The sequence below is a fragment of the Centroberyx gerrardi genome, chromosome 18, assembly GCF_048128805.1.
Source record: "Centroberyx gerrardi isolate f3 chromosome 18, fCenGer3.hap1.cur.20231027, whole genome shotgun sequence".
In the NCBI taxonomy this organism is placed as follows: domain Eukaryota; kingdom Metazoa; phylum Chordata; class Actinopteri; order Beryciformes; family Berycidae; genus Centroberyx; species Centroberyx gerrardi.
Genome location: NC_136014.1, coordinates 26865827 through 26884017, shown reverse-complemented (window position 1 = coordinate 26884017; position 18191 = coordinate 26865827). Strand labels below are relative to the sequence as shown.

General features: G+C 40.4%; 1 protein-coding gene across 1 annotated transcript; it reads left to right on the top strand.

Annotated features, from left to right (window-relative positions):
* Window positions 1-16087: 16087 nt before the first annotated feature.
* nkx2.4b (NK2 homeobox 4b) lies at window positions 16088-17898 on the top strand. The gene is made up of 2 exons (XM_071898570.2): window positions 16088-16514; window positions 17258-17898. Exons 1-2 carry the CDS (start codon window positions 16088-16090, stop codon window positions 17896-17898), a joined length of 1068 nt encoding a protein of 355 aa, XP_071754671.2.
* Window positions 17899-18191: the final 293 nt, after the last annotated feature.

Here is an 18191-nt window from a genome sequence, read left to right as displayed (position 1 = left end):
GGGTCAGGGTCAGGGTTAGGGTTAGGGTCAGGGTTAGGGTTAGGGTTTCCTGTACGTGTGTGTGTACATCTGTCAAAAAGACAGGAACCAACTGCAACGAGTTGTCAATATTAGTTCAAAAATTATTGGTGAAACACAGAGATGCCTTGCACAGTTGAACTCTAAACGGACCCTCGAGAAAGCATACGTTATTATTAATGATCCATCACGTCTTACACAAATCTTTTGTATTGATGCCTTCAGTATTGACAAATAGGAGAAAATTTGGTTTTATCCCTGAAGCAATTAGGCTGGTAAACAGTAAATGTAAAAGCGATGGTTCCCTCATTCAGCACCCCAATGTTAAAGAGATGCTCACCTGAGTCACTTAGACCTGTTTATGCAACAGACATGCACCTGTGCTTAATAACTGATTCTACCTCCAATTTATTAACTTGGTTTTAAAAAGTATTGGATTCTGTCTTTTATTTTTTTTATGTATTTATTCATTTCACTCATTTATCTAATTTCTATTTTGAATGTGTATGATGAATGTGTGCTGTTTTGTTGTCCTGCTTCAAATTGCCCCCCCTGGGGATAAATAAAGTATATTTGAATTTGAATTTTATGAATTGTCCCTCACCTGTGATAGCTGTTTTTTTTTTATTAATTGTCTTCACCTGTGATCTTGATCTGTGGCTGTTCTCCAAGAGTCTCGGGGGTACGGTTAGGGTTAGGGTTAGATATTCTGTAGAGATGCACCAAATAGGCAAAGCGACACTTTGCTGAACATCTATTTTCTGTCACCTGATAGCTGAGTATCAACACTGGACTGTGCAAATAAAGTGTTACCTAAACTGTCACATTTAAAAAAAGTTCCAGTCAAAGTTTCATATTAATGAGCGGAGACGAGACAGCAGGGGGCGCTGTACTTCCTCCTTCTGCTTTGTTGATTTCTGCGTTTTCCTCTCTATGGTTCCGTTAGGCCCCGCCTCCTGTCAATCACAGTCAGCCCAACAGACAAAACCACATCAAGACTCTTCCTCCAGCTACAGTCTGTCACATGAGACAGAAATTAAAGCTAGATTTAAACTGCTGCCCTCTTCTTCTTCGTAATATTTAGATAGAGTTTGTTTCAGAATATTTACATTAAAAAAACTAAGACGAGGGAAAAATATGATAAAGTTGGAAAACCATCTACAGTGATAGAAAACAGGAAGGGAATGCAGGAAACTCCAGGAGCAGAGTGACACATGATGATGTTGTAAAGCATAGTGTGTGTTGCCTCAGTGATAATGTGTCTCAATACATCAGAGTCACACACACACACACACACACACACACACCCCATGCGAGGCATTCGAGTGCCTCACCGTAGGACGAGAAGAAACAACTCGGGCCGTGATGAGAATTCAGACAATGGCTCATGTGTCCTTCCTCACTTCCTCCAACACACACACACACACACACACACACACACCCCATCAATAATTTATGAAAAATAAAGTGTGTGTCAAGTGTGAGTCGGTCACCTTGGAGCACCTTGTAAGTACCAACGAAGCCGGAGGAAAATATAAATCGTCCTGGTTTGTCGCCGAACTTCACACAGATGAGGACTGGTGGGAGGAAATTTATATCTACAGCTCAAAGTGAAGAAGAAGAAGAAGAAGACGAAGAAGAAGAAGAAGAAGAAGAAGAAGAAGAAGACCTGCTGCACACAATAACAGTGTAAAACATTTCCCATAGGACTCTTCTTTAGTTATTTCCTCTTAGCAGCTAACGCAAAGACTTTAGCTTGTTGACAAGGGAAAGAGAGAGAGAGAGAGAGAAGAGAGAGAGAGAGGAGAGAGAGAGAGAAGAGAGAGAAGAGAGAGAGGGCGAGAGAGAGGAGAGAGAGAGAGAGGAGAGAGAGGGCGAGAGAGAGGAGAGAGAGAGAGAGGAGAGAGAGAAAGAGGAGAGAGAGAGGAGAGAGAGGGAGAGAGAGAGAGGAGAGAGAGGGAGGAGAGAGAGAGGAGAGAGGAGAGAGAGAGGGAGGAGAGAGAGAGGGAGAGAGAGAGAGTAGAGAGGAGAGAGAGAGGGAGAGAGAGAGAGAGAGAGAGAGGGAAAGAGGCGAGAGAGAGGAGAGAGAGAGGAGAGAGAGAGAGAGAGAGAGGAGAGAGAGAGGGAGAGAGAGAGAGAGGAGAGAGAGAGAGAGAGAGACAAATATTTCTCGGAGGCAGAGCTGCTCTGGAGGCAGAAATAATCTGATTGGTTGAGTTAAACCTCAGTGGGCGGAGCCAAAAAAACAGTTTTTCAGAGTGCAAGTTAGCTAACTGGCAAACTTGAATAGTAAGGAAGGAACTCTGGTCAAAATATAAACAAAAAATGTAAATAGCAAAGATTCATGATGTTGAAGGTCAGCAGCTAGCTTACTAGCTTACCTAGATAGCTATAGGCTAGTATGGCTCGTTTGAACCAAAGACTGAAAAAAAAGATGGAGTAGTGAGTGTGACATCACCCACAGGTTTCTGAAGCGTTTTGAAGCCAAAAGATCGGGTTTACGATCGCCGCCATGTTGACATTTTTTGGAGCCGGAGCAGCCAGAGCGAAGCCGGGGATTGACCGCAGAGCCGCAGCACCGCCTGCTATTGGTCCGTAATTGACGACCTGTCAATCACTGGACAGACGACCTGTCAATCACTAGGAAAACAACCCCGTTTTATATCCCGTTATATCCCGTTAATGACGCAATTATTTTGAAAATTGCCATATGGACACATATTAGAAGAAGTGAAATTAGCTACTGAGACCAAAACCTCTTGTGGAAAAAATGTACTGACTTTATATATTTTGAGTGAGAAGTTGGGTTGTGGTCCGTTGACTTCATGGAGTCGGGCGGTTTGGAGTCTTTTTGGAGCCGGACTCTAGTGGACATCAAAGGAACTGCAGCTTGCCGCCACTTCCTTATTGGCTTCAAAATTCACCCGCGGTTTTGGCCGCTTGGTTTGAACTTGGAAGGTCAGCTAGGCTAACCTAGATAACTTAGTATGGATAGATTGTTTTTTCTTACCTCTTGTCTTCTTCACTTAGCTAGAAAAACTGTGGTTCTTTGGCTCCGCCCACTGAGGTTTAACTCAACCAATCAGATTATTTCTGCCTCCAGAGCAGCTCTGCCTTTGAGAAATGACTAAAAATAAAAGTCCAATCTGTGAAATATAAGAGTAACACAAGCAGCCATTAGCAACTGCTGAATGCTGGCTGGTAAAATACATTTATACCAGGTTTACATTGAGTTGTTGAGTTTTGGATCATGTTGTTAAATCATGAACTGTATTTTCTCTCCTCTTTAACCAAAGGGGCCGTCCAGGCAGCAGAGTCGGCTGCTTTATAAGTCTATATTTATAAGACTACAGGACTGACAGGTTTACCACAGTGTTGAACAGAGTGGGTTTGATAAAACAACACACAGCACAGTGTGTCGTCTGCTGAAGATCTGACTGATGTTTCACAGTGTGGATGGAAAGCAGCTTCATAATATAACACTGACTTGACTTATCAGTGCCATGCTCTGCCCACTGGATTATACAGGACCCACAAAAGTCTATAATCATATTTACTTATAAAAAAAAAACCATGAAAACGTGTCAATACAACTTCATATTTTCTTTGTTTATTTACAAGTTGTTAATATCTTGATTTGTTTCTGCATCTTTGCATGTTTATCTCTCGTTTGGGAGAAATAAAACTCAACCAATGGCTGCATCATATTTTGATATCTGACCCACAGTGATCAGTTCTTATGTAAGTAATGTCAAACTGACGTTAGTTATATGAGGATGGGGTCTTCTCAGGGAAAAAGCAGATATTACACTTCTACCCTAAGGTCCCTCATGCAGGACCATCATTACATCATGTTTGCTTTGTTCAAACCCACAGAAGTTTATTTTCCAAAGGTTTCCAAAGATACCAAACATGTCAGACTGAATTACAGGGAAATGTGTAGAAAATGATGCATAAACATCTAGATTTTTTTCCATTTGATGTAACGGTGCAGCCATAAAAAAAAATGGCATCTTGGGTTTGGATATTTCTCTCAGTATCAGCAGCTGTAGCTTCAATGAAGCGTTGGAACGAGCAGATTTTTGAAGCTACTTAAGGGGAAATTTAAGGAGAAACTCAGGGTGTGAGGGGTTAATGCTTTTATTAAAACAGAACTGATTTCTGTGTCCGTTGGTGGTTCTTTTGGCTCGTGATGATCAGCGACCGCAGCTGATAGTTTACGCTCGTTTTTATTTACCTCCACACCAGCGCCTGCAGCACAGTCATTCACCTCTGACAGCTGCTTGTTCAGCAGACTGAAGTGACACTTCAGTGGCATGAAATGTGCAGAGTGAACATGGGAACATGGATAAATATATCCGCTCAAAAAGGCTTTGAATCGCTGCACAACAAATGCCAAGGCGAGGTTTACTTCTCCGTTTCATACTGTATGTTCAGGTTTGTGCGTCAGTGTTTGTGTGTGTGTAATATGACCTTTATTTTTTTTTTCTTGTGTGTGTGTGTGTGTGTGTGCATGTATGTATATGTGTATCAATGTATCTATACGAATGTATGTGTGTGTATATTTGTGTCTATATGTATATATATATATTCTAGTATCTTTTTTTATGTGTATTGTTTTTAGCCTGTGTCTCGTAACTCTTGATGAGCGGTCCTCAACTTTCTTTTTTGTGTTTGTTGCTTTGTTTGACTTGTTTGTTGAGGAGTGACACATTAATAAAATTATATCTATCTATCTATCTATCTATCTGAACGGGTCTCAGAGCAGAGGAAGGTGACATTGGATTTACACCAAATATGAATCAGATTTAGTCTGTCATGGCATGTTAAACACGACAAAAACCACCGGGCCACACGGCACTGAAACACTGAAAAAACACGCAACTGCAATTTTGGTATTTTTCTTACTTCTTGTCCCCCACGATGAAATTGTCACGCACAATATCACAAATCTAATTACACCGATTGGTCTAAGGGGGGCGCTACAACATGTGTTTAATCGTCTGCACAATATCTCACACGCTGCTGATCGGATTTACATGAAACCTAAAGGAATGATGTGTGTCATTGTTCCAGTCTGGCTTTTTAAAAATCACACTGATTGGCTGAAAGCGGGCATTACAACGTTTGTTTACTTGTTAGTGATTGGCCTAGAGGGGGGACTGCATCACTGTTGCCTTGTACGCAATTTTTGCACATGATCCAGATAAGTAACTGCAACTGCTGCTGCTCTGGTGTCTTCTGCTAGACCGGCTTGTTTTTATTGTGGACTGTTTGCTTTTAATTGTCTTTACGGAACTGTTTTTATTGACTTTATTGATTGTTCTTGCTCTATTTATTGATTGTTCAGCCTTTGTTGTAGAAAATGTGGGTTTCTACACTACATTATGGTAACGAACAACATTGGTGGTGTGACTCTGATTTACTCTTTTCATTGCAGGTTAAACATGCCAAAACCATCAGGCCACACAGCACTTAGTGCTTGGAAAAAACATGAAACTGCAATGTTGGTGTTTTTCTCGCTTGAATCAAACGCGTCCATGATGGTGTATGTGTGGCGTTCGGTGACCCCTGGGTCCCTGCAACCTGTTAAAACACTCCAGTTGTATAACTTGATAATACACGGTCATGAATAAAAAGTAAGCCTCCTTGTGTTCATCCCTGTAAAACTGAGTCACAGATGGGTTCTTTGTGTTTGTGTGCACATCTGATCCCATGGTGGCGCTCTCGAGGCCTCGCCCACTTGTCTCAGCGACTGCCGCCGCCCACGCAGCCTGTGGAGGGCTCTTCACCTGGATCCGACTGGACACACACACACACACACACACACACACAACCGGCGGACAGTGTGTGAGCGCTTTCCAATGTTTCTCATGTTTCCTTAATGCAGTGCGGTGTGGTGTTAACTGGCAAGTGGTGCAGAGACGCTGCCTTGACCCCGCGACCCGCATACAGAAGCACTGAATGATTTCTGAAGAACACTTCTGGATGCACGACCTCTGACCTCTTCACTGTAACCGGGTCAAGATGGAGCCTTTTTCTTTTTCTTGTCATACAGGATGAAATGTGTGTTCATGCCCTAACCTTGATGAAAAAAAGCCTCTCAGAGCTTTCTGGTTGATGTGTTGGAGAAGAAAATCAATACAGTAAAAATATCACAAGGAAGCAACCTAATGGTGTGCCGAGATTTAAAACTTTAATATCCATTATTATGAGCGCTTAAGTGAAATTTGTCTCTGTGCCCGTGTTCGTAACAGAAATATAAACCTACACTGCAAAAAGTATCCATCTTAACGAGTAATTTAATCTCGTTTTGAGTTTTAAAATCTTACTTTTCTTGGGTTAGGGTTACATGACATGTTCAGCTTGACATTTTTTGCAGTGTATGTGCAGTAGATATAATATTTGCCAGGTCCAAATTGACCAAAATTGACTTCATAAATGACAAATCATGTATAATAAACTGAATAAAGTTATTGCTAGTCTGGAATTTATTTTGGTATATTCACATACTGTATGTTTTTTTTAAATAATTTCACTTGTAGATGGAAAATCAGTTTTTTAAAATGTTCTCAGCCCATCATGACTCAAAACAGTTCTGCTTTACTGCAGTGGTCAGAGACATTACAAATGTAAACAAACCTTTTACAGCCTTAAAAGCCATGTTCATCTGTCACATACTGTCAGTACTAATTATTAGTACTGAAGTATTATTATTAAGTAGGCTATTAAAAGGCGAGAAAATTTACAGTTCCTTTTCAAAGGGCAGTATGAGTCCAAAATGATTTTATAGACTGGAACCTGTAGGATAGGGGCTACAGCATTTTGAAATTGTATTATTCTTCAATATGTATTATCAGAAAATGTGTTACAGGACAACATAGAGTTCGCCAACATGGATGTCCATTGGAGAATTGTGTGTTAGTTAAAGTGTAAATCTGTATGAAGCAGCTAGAAGCAGAGAGCAGCTGAGTCAGCTTGTTGTGGTGTGGCTGTAGATCCATTCAGTAACGTTCTCAGTAAAAGTGAATAGTGTGATAAGGTGGATTTGGTTACTGTGACACAGTAAACCGTCTTGTCTTTAGCCCTAGTCTCTACTCCAAAACACTCTGAGTTGTAGCTTGAGAAGAGTCAGCTCAGTTAACCTGAACAAACTGTTAGCTAGCTAACTAGCCGGCAAACACACTGATGTTAATGTGAACACGCTAACGCTAGCTGCTACTAGATACGTTAGCTAGTGTGCTAATCAGATGTGTTAACAACAAGACAGTGATGTTAGCTGACCAGATACTATGGTTAGCTAGCTAACAAGCTGACATTATCTAAACACTAAATCAATCAGATGGATCAGTGATGAAATGATCAGTTCAGACAGAAATTAACCGTCTGTTCAATTCTGTTGAGACGGACAAGTCGTATGTTTCGAAATGCAATCAGCTTGGACAGCTGAGCACCTCCAAGATGGCCGCCAGAGGGCGCCTTGTGTCACCTGAAAGCCCCCTATAGGACCCCCCCGCCCCCATCCAGTCTGAACTTAGGGCCATGGCTTTATACTTTGCTGAGAGCCGGTCTGCCCAGGAGCCAGGTGGTCTGCCCCCCCACTCGGCCTGGTTGGAGTGGGCTGCCTTTTCAAGAGGCGTTCAGGGGCCCCAGCTGCTTGGCCTAATGCTCCTCCAGAGAGCAGAGGATTAAACGGAGGGGAGATAGAGAGTTAGAGAGGGAGGTAGAGAGAGAATGAGAGACCAGGAGGGAAAATGAAAGGAAATGGCAAAGCAGGAAATGTAAAGGGGAAAAAAAAGATGCATACAAATAGAGGAGGTTGTATGAAGTGTTTCCCCCCCTCCCCGCCTCAGTCAAACATACAAGCCGATGCCTCTGCCACAGGTGGTTGGTTCGACAGAATCCTGTTTTGAGAACCCAGTTTTAAAAAAGAGGGAAAAACCGGAGGAAAGCAGTAATACAGTGGAGGAGAGACACAGAAGAGACTACAAGACTGATAGCTGATACTTTATCAGTGTTTAAAAGCTTCTGAAACATCATTTAGGGGGGCTCTGACTGTGAAACTATGGTCACCTTTAGTTTCAAGCCTGGATCTGGAAAGACAGCTAGAAAGAAACCGCCCGAGGATCTCAGGCTACGTTCAGGCTCATAACGGGACAGGAGGTCCAAGATGTAACTTGGGGCCAGACCTCACTGAACCTTAAAAACTAGCATTAAGATCTTAAAATCACTGGGGGTGATGGAGGTAATGTGGTCCCATCTCCTGATCTCCTCAGCAATTTGTACCTGTTGCAGACGGTCGAGGGAGCTCATGCTTAGACAGGAGTAGAGGGAGTGACAGTAATCCAAGCGTGATGAAATAAAGGCGTGGATCACTTTTTTTTTTTTAGATCAGCTGAGGAGAGGCAGGATCTGATTTTAGATTTGTTTTTTTAGCTGGAGGAAACATAACAGAACAACCCTCTTCATGTGGGAGTTAAAACCAAGATCAGAGTCAAATAAATGGATTGATGGAGTTGGTACGTAAAGTTGCGCGTCATCTGCATAGCAATGAAAATGTATGTTATGTTTACGAATGATGTCACCCAGAAGGAGCATGTCGATGGAAAACAACAAGGGGCCCAGGATCGACCCCTGGGGAACTCCAACTGAGATGTGCTGAGCAGAGGAAGCGCTGCCAATCACAACAAAGCTTTCTATCAGCAAGATTTAAACAGATTCAGAGCAGCGTCTGTTAGTGTGACCCAAATTTGTAGTCATTTTCATTTTCCGTTTTTTGGTCATTTATTGTTATTAGAAATACTAACAATAAAACAAAACAGCAATAAAAGAGAATATGAACAATTGCAGGGCTGTATAAACATTTTGATGACAATTTCAACATGTTAAGTGGACTTTATGGATGGGAAACATGAGGAAAGAGTATGGGTTACTTACTTACCTTTTAACAGGGCTTTTAAATGTCTGGGACCCCAACATAGATCCACATTAGACCATGGACCCCTGTTTCATAAGATTTTGTCTCAAGAAACCCGATCTGAGAAGACTTTTGTTGTTAAAAATTACTTAGAAGAGAATTACAGAATTGCGTGTCCAGTACTGCGACGTCTTTTTCCCTGTTGAGTGGTGGTTTATGTAAAAAAATTGATTCTGTGACAGATATGGTGGAAAAGACAGATCTTGTATGCAAATGCTATCAGAATTATTTTGCTCCTACTGGGTTTATTCCAGTGATGCTACATTAAGTGAGACATTTCAGCAAACTGCAAGAATATAACATTAAACATCGCCTCTGTTTGTCCAGTTATCCACAGGAAGAGGAAAAATACACCAGCAAACTGCTAAATGGACCCAGGAATGGAAAGTACGTCACCAGTAGCTGATTTTTAACAGTGTTAAAGTGTTTTAGGGGGATTTTTCCTTCAAGTGGAAATGATTAGAAACATGATAAATGCATAGAGGAGGTTAATGTGTTGAACTACCAGATTAAAAGGCCTACATTTCAATCACATGGTATTTATATGACCCTCTCTCTCCCTCTCTCTCTCTTTTTCTCTCTCACACACATCATCTCTATGCTGCTAGAGCTGACAATTTGCTGACTGATGCAATTTCCTCCAGAAATAACTCTCCAGAGGGGCTGATTTCACCAGTGTGTTCGTCATTCCTGATTTCTGCCCTCCACAATGCATTATGGGATATTCGTACATTCCCGGGGCCTGACAGTATTTGACACATCAAAACACACAAATATGCTGCTTCAATAAATCATTTATAAGACAATGTGATTGTTTTTTTTCCTGGTGTACACCATGTTGGTCGTTACAGGGGTTGATGATTAAAGTCTTTTCTTTCGCTGCTCGCCAAGCAGAGTTGGTTGGATTTTTTCTCTTGTTCTTTTGTTTTTTTTCCCACTCTTGACATCGTTTCAGGGAAGAAATGGTCGGTTCAGCGATGACAGATGACTAGTTATATATATATCTGCTTATATATCTAACTAGATATATAAGCAGATATATATAATTAACCAGGTTATTACTCCAACAAGTTTAGTCTGAGTTGTATTCGGTGATTCTGCCTACACTAGAATCATCAGCATTTCATCACCCTAATCATTAAGATTTATAGTGACCTTATCACACTTATCTCCTGTGGTATTGCTATAATATTCCTATAATAATACAATACAGGTTGATAGTGTTTCTGTGGAACTCTATGTTGAATTTATAGAGATCTTTTTGCACTTTAAGGTTTTTTTTTTGGTATCTCCTGTGAGATTCCTGTAACATTCCTATAATATTCCTATTATTATCATCATCAACATTTAAGATAACCTTAACCACATATATCTATAATTTAGAATGCACTTTGTGGTACTTTCATCTCCATAGCATCACTGTTATATTCCTAAAATATACTATAGAGATTTATGTGTCTGTGGTGCTCAATAGGGAGTCTATAGTGATATAGTGATAGTGAATGTACTTTATGGTATTTTTTGTGTCTCTTATGGTATTCCTATAGGGACTTACAGTTTTGCTGTGATATTTGTATAGTGTTGTATTTGTTTTTCTATTGCTTGATGCTTTATTACCGTTTTCTGTTTTTTCTGTTTTTTGCAGTTTGTCATTTTTGCAACTTTTAAATAAATAAGTCAGTCATTTTTTGCATCAGTTGGTTCCTTTTGGATTTCTTCCTTTATTTTCAATGTGCAGGTTCCTGCTGGATTCTTATAGTTTCCTTTTACAATTTATAGGATTTAGGGTTGTACCAATATATCAGTTTTCTGATATCTGTGGCCGATTTTGTCCTTTTATTAAAAATAGGATCTGGTTCAGTCTGATATGATGCAATGTGATTGATTACATATTTATCGTAGAATTGATCAATACTACACTGGCAGTCTATGGGAAAACCTTAACCTGAACTGAGTCTGAGACATTTTGATCAGATTCCACACAAGTATGATAAATGTATTTATTATCATTATCCTGCATGGATAATCTCAGTTTTAGTGTCCCATGATGCTCTAAATTCTGTTTCAGAGGCTTTTCCACTGTGACAATTCTGGGAAAAACACTGAAAAACAGCACAAAATGTCATATATTGGCAGCTTCAACACAAGAATATTGGTATTATTCTGGAATTTCGTTGGCATGAAAATGGTCAGCTTTATAGATATTGAACATCGGCTCATATTATTGGATAGTGGCTTTAATCTAAACACATAATTGTCCCATATCGGTCAAACTTAGAAGTATTACTGTAGTGTGTTTTCTTATAAGGGAACATAGGAGCCCGGGTCAGAACGCATAACTTATAATCAATAATTCTATTCTATGTAAAAACAAAGTTGAACTCAGTTTCCAGATTCATAACTTGGCTTAACATTAGAGGATTTTAACATTAGTGGGTTTTAGGGGCCTAAGAGGAAACAGACAAGCTGTCAGTCGAAAGGTGGAAATATAATTATCGACTATTTCCTGGCATGGTTTTGAAAATCTAACATCATGGGTTCGTACAGAAAGTGAGTCTTGGAAAAGTCACAGAGGGACATTTTGAAAGATGAGATATTTCAATTCAAATCCTTAACATACATAACAAACACCACAGATTATAAGTCTCTGCAATTATGTGAAATGTGGGCCAACGTCTTAATTACTTGATTTACATTTAGATTGTAGACTGTTATTTAATTTGTTTTTTCCCCGTTTTGGAAACATCAAACTAAAACATCTAAACTGATTTTGGTCACATTTGTGCAAAAGGGTTCCTTCAGTGAATGAATGAATGAATGAATGAATTTCTTTGTCGGCTGTTTTAGTTTCTTGTGGCTGTGTAGTATTTTTCCTTTTGGGTTTAGCTGCAAACATCAAACTAATTTATTTTGGTCAAACAGTACAAATGTTAAAAGGTTTGATAAAGTCTCATTTTTACCTTTTACCATTAAAAGTATCCTATTCATAAAACTGTGTTAGGTCAAGGAAAAATACGACTGAAATTTAAGAAAAGAGTGTAAATGAAAAAGCTTTTTACCGTTGTGACCTCTGCTTTGCAGCGTTGGGGTATTTAGTTGGAAACCCACCGAAACAGTTTAGTCTGTTTTTTACTGGCAGAAATAAATTTAATCACCTCTCATAAATCTTTAGAAATTCAAAGTACACATCAGTAGTAGTAGCTGAGTAGTTTCAAACGGCTGTAAGTTATAGGATAAGGTCTAATAAGGGGAAAAAAGGATAAATGAATGCTTTTCTTAATTGATTTGGTGTTTGTCTTGTGATGATCACCGACTGGAGCTCACAGTTTATCCTCCTTTTGATTTATTTACCGCTACATCACTGACTTTACATTTCATTCATTATGAACCAAACTGGGACAGAAAACAGGAGCCTGTGCTTGGCTCCTGTCTGGGTCCAAGGGGGCCGACGGAGGTCCAGGCTCCTGGTTTCTGGCCTGGGATCTGCTGCTTTACGGCAAAATGAAGTTTGAGTGCGAGTGTTGCTGATAAAGAGCTGCAGGAGCTCAGTAAACCTTCTCTGCAAGGCTGAATAAAGCTATAAAAGGTTTAGTGGAAATGGACTTTCAAAAATAACAACTGCTGAAAACCAACCGCTCTGTCTGGGACAGAACCCACCTGTCAAACTACAATGAAATGAAAATATAATATTGAAGATGGAAGAAGAAGGAGATAGAAACCATAAAGTACAATATGGTCACTATAAACTCACTATTCAGTATTATACAACATAATAAGACCCTATATGATTATTATAGGAATATTATAGTGATACCATGGAGATAACAATACCATAAAGTACAATAAGGCCATAAACTCACTACAGCTACATTGTAAGTTCATATAGGAATATTAAAGTGATACCATAGATGATAAAAAACACCATTAAATATGATAAAGTCACTATACACTTACTATTTTGTACCATAGACACATTACATGTCCACATAGGAATATTATAGTAATATCACAGGATTATTATAATGATACCATAGGAGATAAAATATGTTAAAGTACTATAAGGTCACTTTAAACTACCTATAGAGTAATGTCACACTATAAGTCCCTATAGGAATATTATAGGAGATTTAAAAAAAAACACCATAAAGTGCTATAAGATCACTATAACTCACTAGAGTAGCAATGACAGTATTGGTTACTATAAGAATATTATAGGAGATTAAAAAAAAAGTACAGTAAGGTTATTATAAACTTACTATTGAGTACCATAATCACACTTTAAGTCCCTAAAGGAATATTATAGTGATACTACAGCAGCTAAAAACATCTTTAAGTACAATAAAGTCTATAATTCACTATAGGAGTAGCATACATGTTACAAGTGCCTATATGAATATTAAAGAAACATTAAAGGAGATTAAATAAATCACAATTAAGTGCCATAAGGCCACTGTTAACTTACTATAGAGTATCATAAACACATTCAAAGTTTATGATAGTGATACTATAGGACCTAAAAACACCTTTAAGTACAATAAGGTCTCTATAACTCACTATAGAGTAGCAATGACACAGTATTAGTTGATGTAAGAATATTATAGGAGATGGAAAACCCCCATAAGATCACTATAAACTCACTATTAAGTACCATAGACACATTATATTATAGTGATACTATAGGAGTTAACCACCTTTAAGTACAATAAGATAACTATAACTCACTATAGGAGTGGCATACAGTGGCATATCTTAGGAACATTAAAGGAGGTAAAAAAAAATCACCATAAAGTGCTGTAAGGTCACTGTAAACTCACTATTGAGTACCATAGACACATTATAAGTTCGTATAGAAATAGTACAGTGATACCATAAACTACAATGAAGTCTCTATAAACTCATTATTGGGTACCACAGACTCACTTTACGTCTCTATAGGAATATTCTAGTGTTTTCTACTGTCCACTGAGTCTCCATCTCTCTCCTCATTTACCTGCCTCACCTGCAGCAGCTGCAGCCTCTGACCTCAGCTGGACGGAAAATAATAAAAATCCTCCGTCTTCTCTTCTTCTTTTCTTCTGATGCCTCCTGTCAGACTGCAGCTTCCCTCGGCGGAACATTTCACAGATACGAACCTGCGGACCGGAGCTGCGGCTCATTTTAATCCCCCATTCAGATAACAATAAGGCGGCATGACGCGCTGGTGAAGGGTCACCAGGCTATTGGCTGGACCCGGAGCTGTCGAGTCATTACAGTCAATTACCTGATGCAGGCCGTTTAGTAAACAACAACATGATTAAACACATCATTTTTTATTTTTGGACTGTTAGTAGTATTATTATTCATTTCGTCTAGACTGAGAATGGATAAAAATGACAGAAAAATGAAACTTTTGGGCTATTATTTTGAAATTTCGTTAGATTTGGACCCAGAGTGATGACATACACACGGTCTGACTTAACTCATCAACAAAATATAAATAAATAAATAGCCTAAATAAATAAAGTAGTTTATTAGTAGGCTAATTGTATTGAGGCCCTATAGGAATATTACAGGAATATTATAGTGATACTATAGGCGGTAAGAACATCACGTTTTCAATAATAATAATAATAATAAAATAATAGTATCCCTATAGGCCTATTAGAATTATTATAGTCACGCCAAAACTAAAATAAATAAATAATAATAATATAATCATCGTTATATATTTACTTGCAAGCAGAGAGCATTTTCATAAGCAAAAAAATCATTTTGCGTTGCTGAAAGTGGCGCAGGGCGGGGAGTTCAAATAAAAATAAATAAATCTAACAAGTAAATTCCCTCTGAAAACTCCAGCTCAGATGTTTCTGGCTGCTTTGTTTGTCGCAAAAGAATCTAACTAGAAAATGTTTTTCGAAACCTATGAAATAAATAAAGTGCAAGGCCTTTTCTGTTTGCAGTAAACTTTACCTGCCGCGCGCGCTGCTGAACTGAAACATCCAACACTCAGGAGGGAAGACGCTCTGAACTCAAACTGGATTAACAAAGAAATGCTTTTAGTTTATAATGGTGAAGTTAGTTTATGATTCTTCCTGTGTTGACGGATATCTGGAGGTTAAAGTCCGGAGGTCAAATTATTTCGTGCGTAATTTCAAATTAAATGGAATGAAACGGACTGAGACAACAGGCAGCAGATGCAGAACGCACACACTCGCACACAATAAGACGTTAAAACATCAGTAAAGCAAAGTTTTGGACATATAAAAAATTATCACCACTGTGTAGAAAACATGCGAAGGAGGAAAACTGCTTGATGACAATAAAAAAAACAGTATAAGTTTCAATAACCTGCTGTGTCTTTGCTTTAACACTAATTCGTCCTTCAACTTTAAAGAAAACATGATGCAACTAAACTTGAAAGTCTTTTCCAATTTGTAGCTTATAAACAACTGAAAATCATCAAAATTACCCAACTGACAGAAAATGACAATTTAATGGTAAAGTTCATCCAATAGGCCTATAATGATCACCTAATAGTTACTGATCCAACAGATACGATGATCAATGAAGTTATTCATCTATTCGATACTAATGACCAAATACTGATGATCCTCATTCGAGTTAGATACTGATAACTATTGAATAATTACTAATATTCATCTCATATTCACTCATTTCATATATTCCACTGACTGATTAACAGTTCTTCCTCTGCAGATACTAATCATCATCTGACAGTTAAAGTGAGTCTGGTTTCTCTCTCTGTCCATCTCTGTAAACCAAGCAGAAGAAGAAAGTAGGTCCAAACCATTTTCTCCAATTACCTCTGTAATGTCAATTGCCATTGTTGGCTGCTGTGGCTGCTTGCTCCGCCCCTCCGCCCCTCCATGTGTTTGTGTCTGAGTACACCCCAGGATAAGGGCAACTCGTCTCCTTTCTCCAACCAAGCCGATCAGCTGGACTTCTCGCAGGGATAAATCGAGGCTCTCCTACGGCGCGCCGGAGGGAGGGGGAACCGGACCCAGTAGAACCAGCAAAAACCAGGACAAAAACAGAAAAACCAGCAACCCAGAGGCAGAACCCGGGCCGCATCACCTGCAGGGGGGCCACACCATGTCCCTGAGCCCAAAACACTCCACTCCCTTCTCAGTGACAGACATTTTGAGCCCGATGGAGGAGAGCTACCGGAGGTTTGGAGGCATGGATCCCGCGGCGGGGAACCTCGGGGCTCCGCTGGGCGCCTACCGGCAGCCGCAGGTCTCTCAGCCCGGCATGCAGCAGCAGCATCATCACCCGCACCATCACCACCACCACCACCTGTCGTCCTCCTCTTCCTCCACCTCCTCCTCTTCCTCCTCCACCCTGGGCCCCGGCGGCCCCTACCACATGCCGCACGGGGTGCCGCAGTTCTCCGGGGCCGTGGGGGGGTTCTGCAACGGCGGCATCGGGAACGTCGGAGACCTGCCGTCCTACCAGGAGACGGTGAGGAGCGGAGGGGCGGCGGCGTGGTACAGCAACCCGGAGCCCAGATACCCGACAAGTAAGAGGCGGTTAAGTTTCTTTTTTTTATTCAGTTGGAGAAAAGTTTTTAAAAAAGAGAGAAAGTCCCAGGGAAATGTGAGCGGAGCAGTCAGGAGGCTGCAGGCCTTCTGCTTTACGCACAGCTGTTCCTCGACGAAAAACCTCTATAATATTAATATATATATATAATATAATATATAGTTTGTATGTGGTATTCAATAGTGAGATTATAGTAACCTTGTTGTGTTTAATGGTATTTCAATTTCCTATGCTATCACTGTAATATTCCTGTAGGGAGTTATTGTAGGTCTATGGGGCTTACTAGTGACTTTATGGAGCTTTATGGTTGGTATTTTTTTAAAATTATTTTACCTCCTATGCTATCACAATAATATTCATATAATATTCATATAGTGTTCATAAGTGTCTGTCGTTCTCAATAATGAGTTTATAGGCCTAATTGCTTTATAGCATTTTTTTTTAATCTCTTAACTTATGTGACTTCGTGTTTATGCTTCTCAACAGTGAGCTTATCGTAACCTTGTTTTTCTTTTTTTAACTTCCTATATCACCAGAATATTCCTACAATATATTAAGCTACATATAGTTTATATTTTTGCTGACATTTCTATAATATCCTTCTAAAATATATTATAGGCCTAGGCTTACTTTAGTGAGTGACTTTAGTACTAAGAGGGGAATCATATCAAATCAAGTTAAATTGTTTTCAACGAAATTCAATTTTTTTTTTTTTCCCCTCAGTTTCCAGATTCATGGGTCCGTCCGCCGGGATGAACATGAGCGGGATGGTGGGCAGCCTGGCCGGGATGGACTCCACCAAGTCCATGGTGACGCTGCACGCGGCGCCCCGCAGGAAGCGGCGGGTGCTGTTCTCCCAGGCGCAGGTCTACGAGCTGGAGCGGCGCTTCAAGCAGCAGAAGTACCTGTCCGCCCCGGAGCGCGAGCACCTGGCCGGCATGATCCACCTCACCCCGACCCAGGTCAAGATCTGGTTCCAGAACCACCGCTACAAGATGAAGCGGCAGGCCAAGGACAAAGCGGCCCAGCAGCAGCAGCAGGACGGCGGCGGCCTGTGCGCGCCGACCCGCCGCTCCTCCTCCGCGTCTCCGGTGCTCGCCAAGGACGGTAAAGGTTGCCGGAACGACTCCAGCGGCTCCAACCCGACCGGGAACCGGCAGAGCAACCCCGGCGAGGCCCTGGCGACCCAGCACCAGAATCAGCAGGTGAACCAGCTGTCGTCCACAGAGGAACTGGAGGACTTGTCGCCCAGTCCGCCGATGGGACTACACGGTCAGATCAACATGACGCAGACGGACGCGGCGCTCATTGAATACACCAACAACATGATCAGCTCGAATTTACTGTACGGGAGAACTTGGTAGGAATAACGGGAGGAGAACAGCCGGGATGAAGCCCGTACGGTTCCGTTCCCAAGTGGATTTCGGGAGAACCGGTCGTCGTTTGCGATGGACAAAAACAGGCACCAGAAATTTAATTCGTTAAATTCCAAACGCCTGACCGTGTGTAACGATCCGGTTCCTCTTTCAGCTGATGCGCCGAGACTCAAAAGACACTCGGTTCAGTGGTTTTGAGCAGAGAAGTTTCGGTGCAGAATAAACTGTATAAGATATTGTAGATCCATGAACCTGAACTGTATATTGCTAACATAATATTT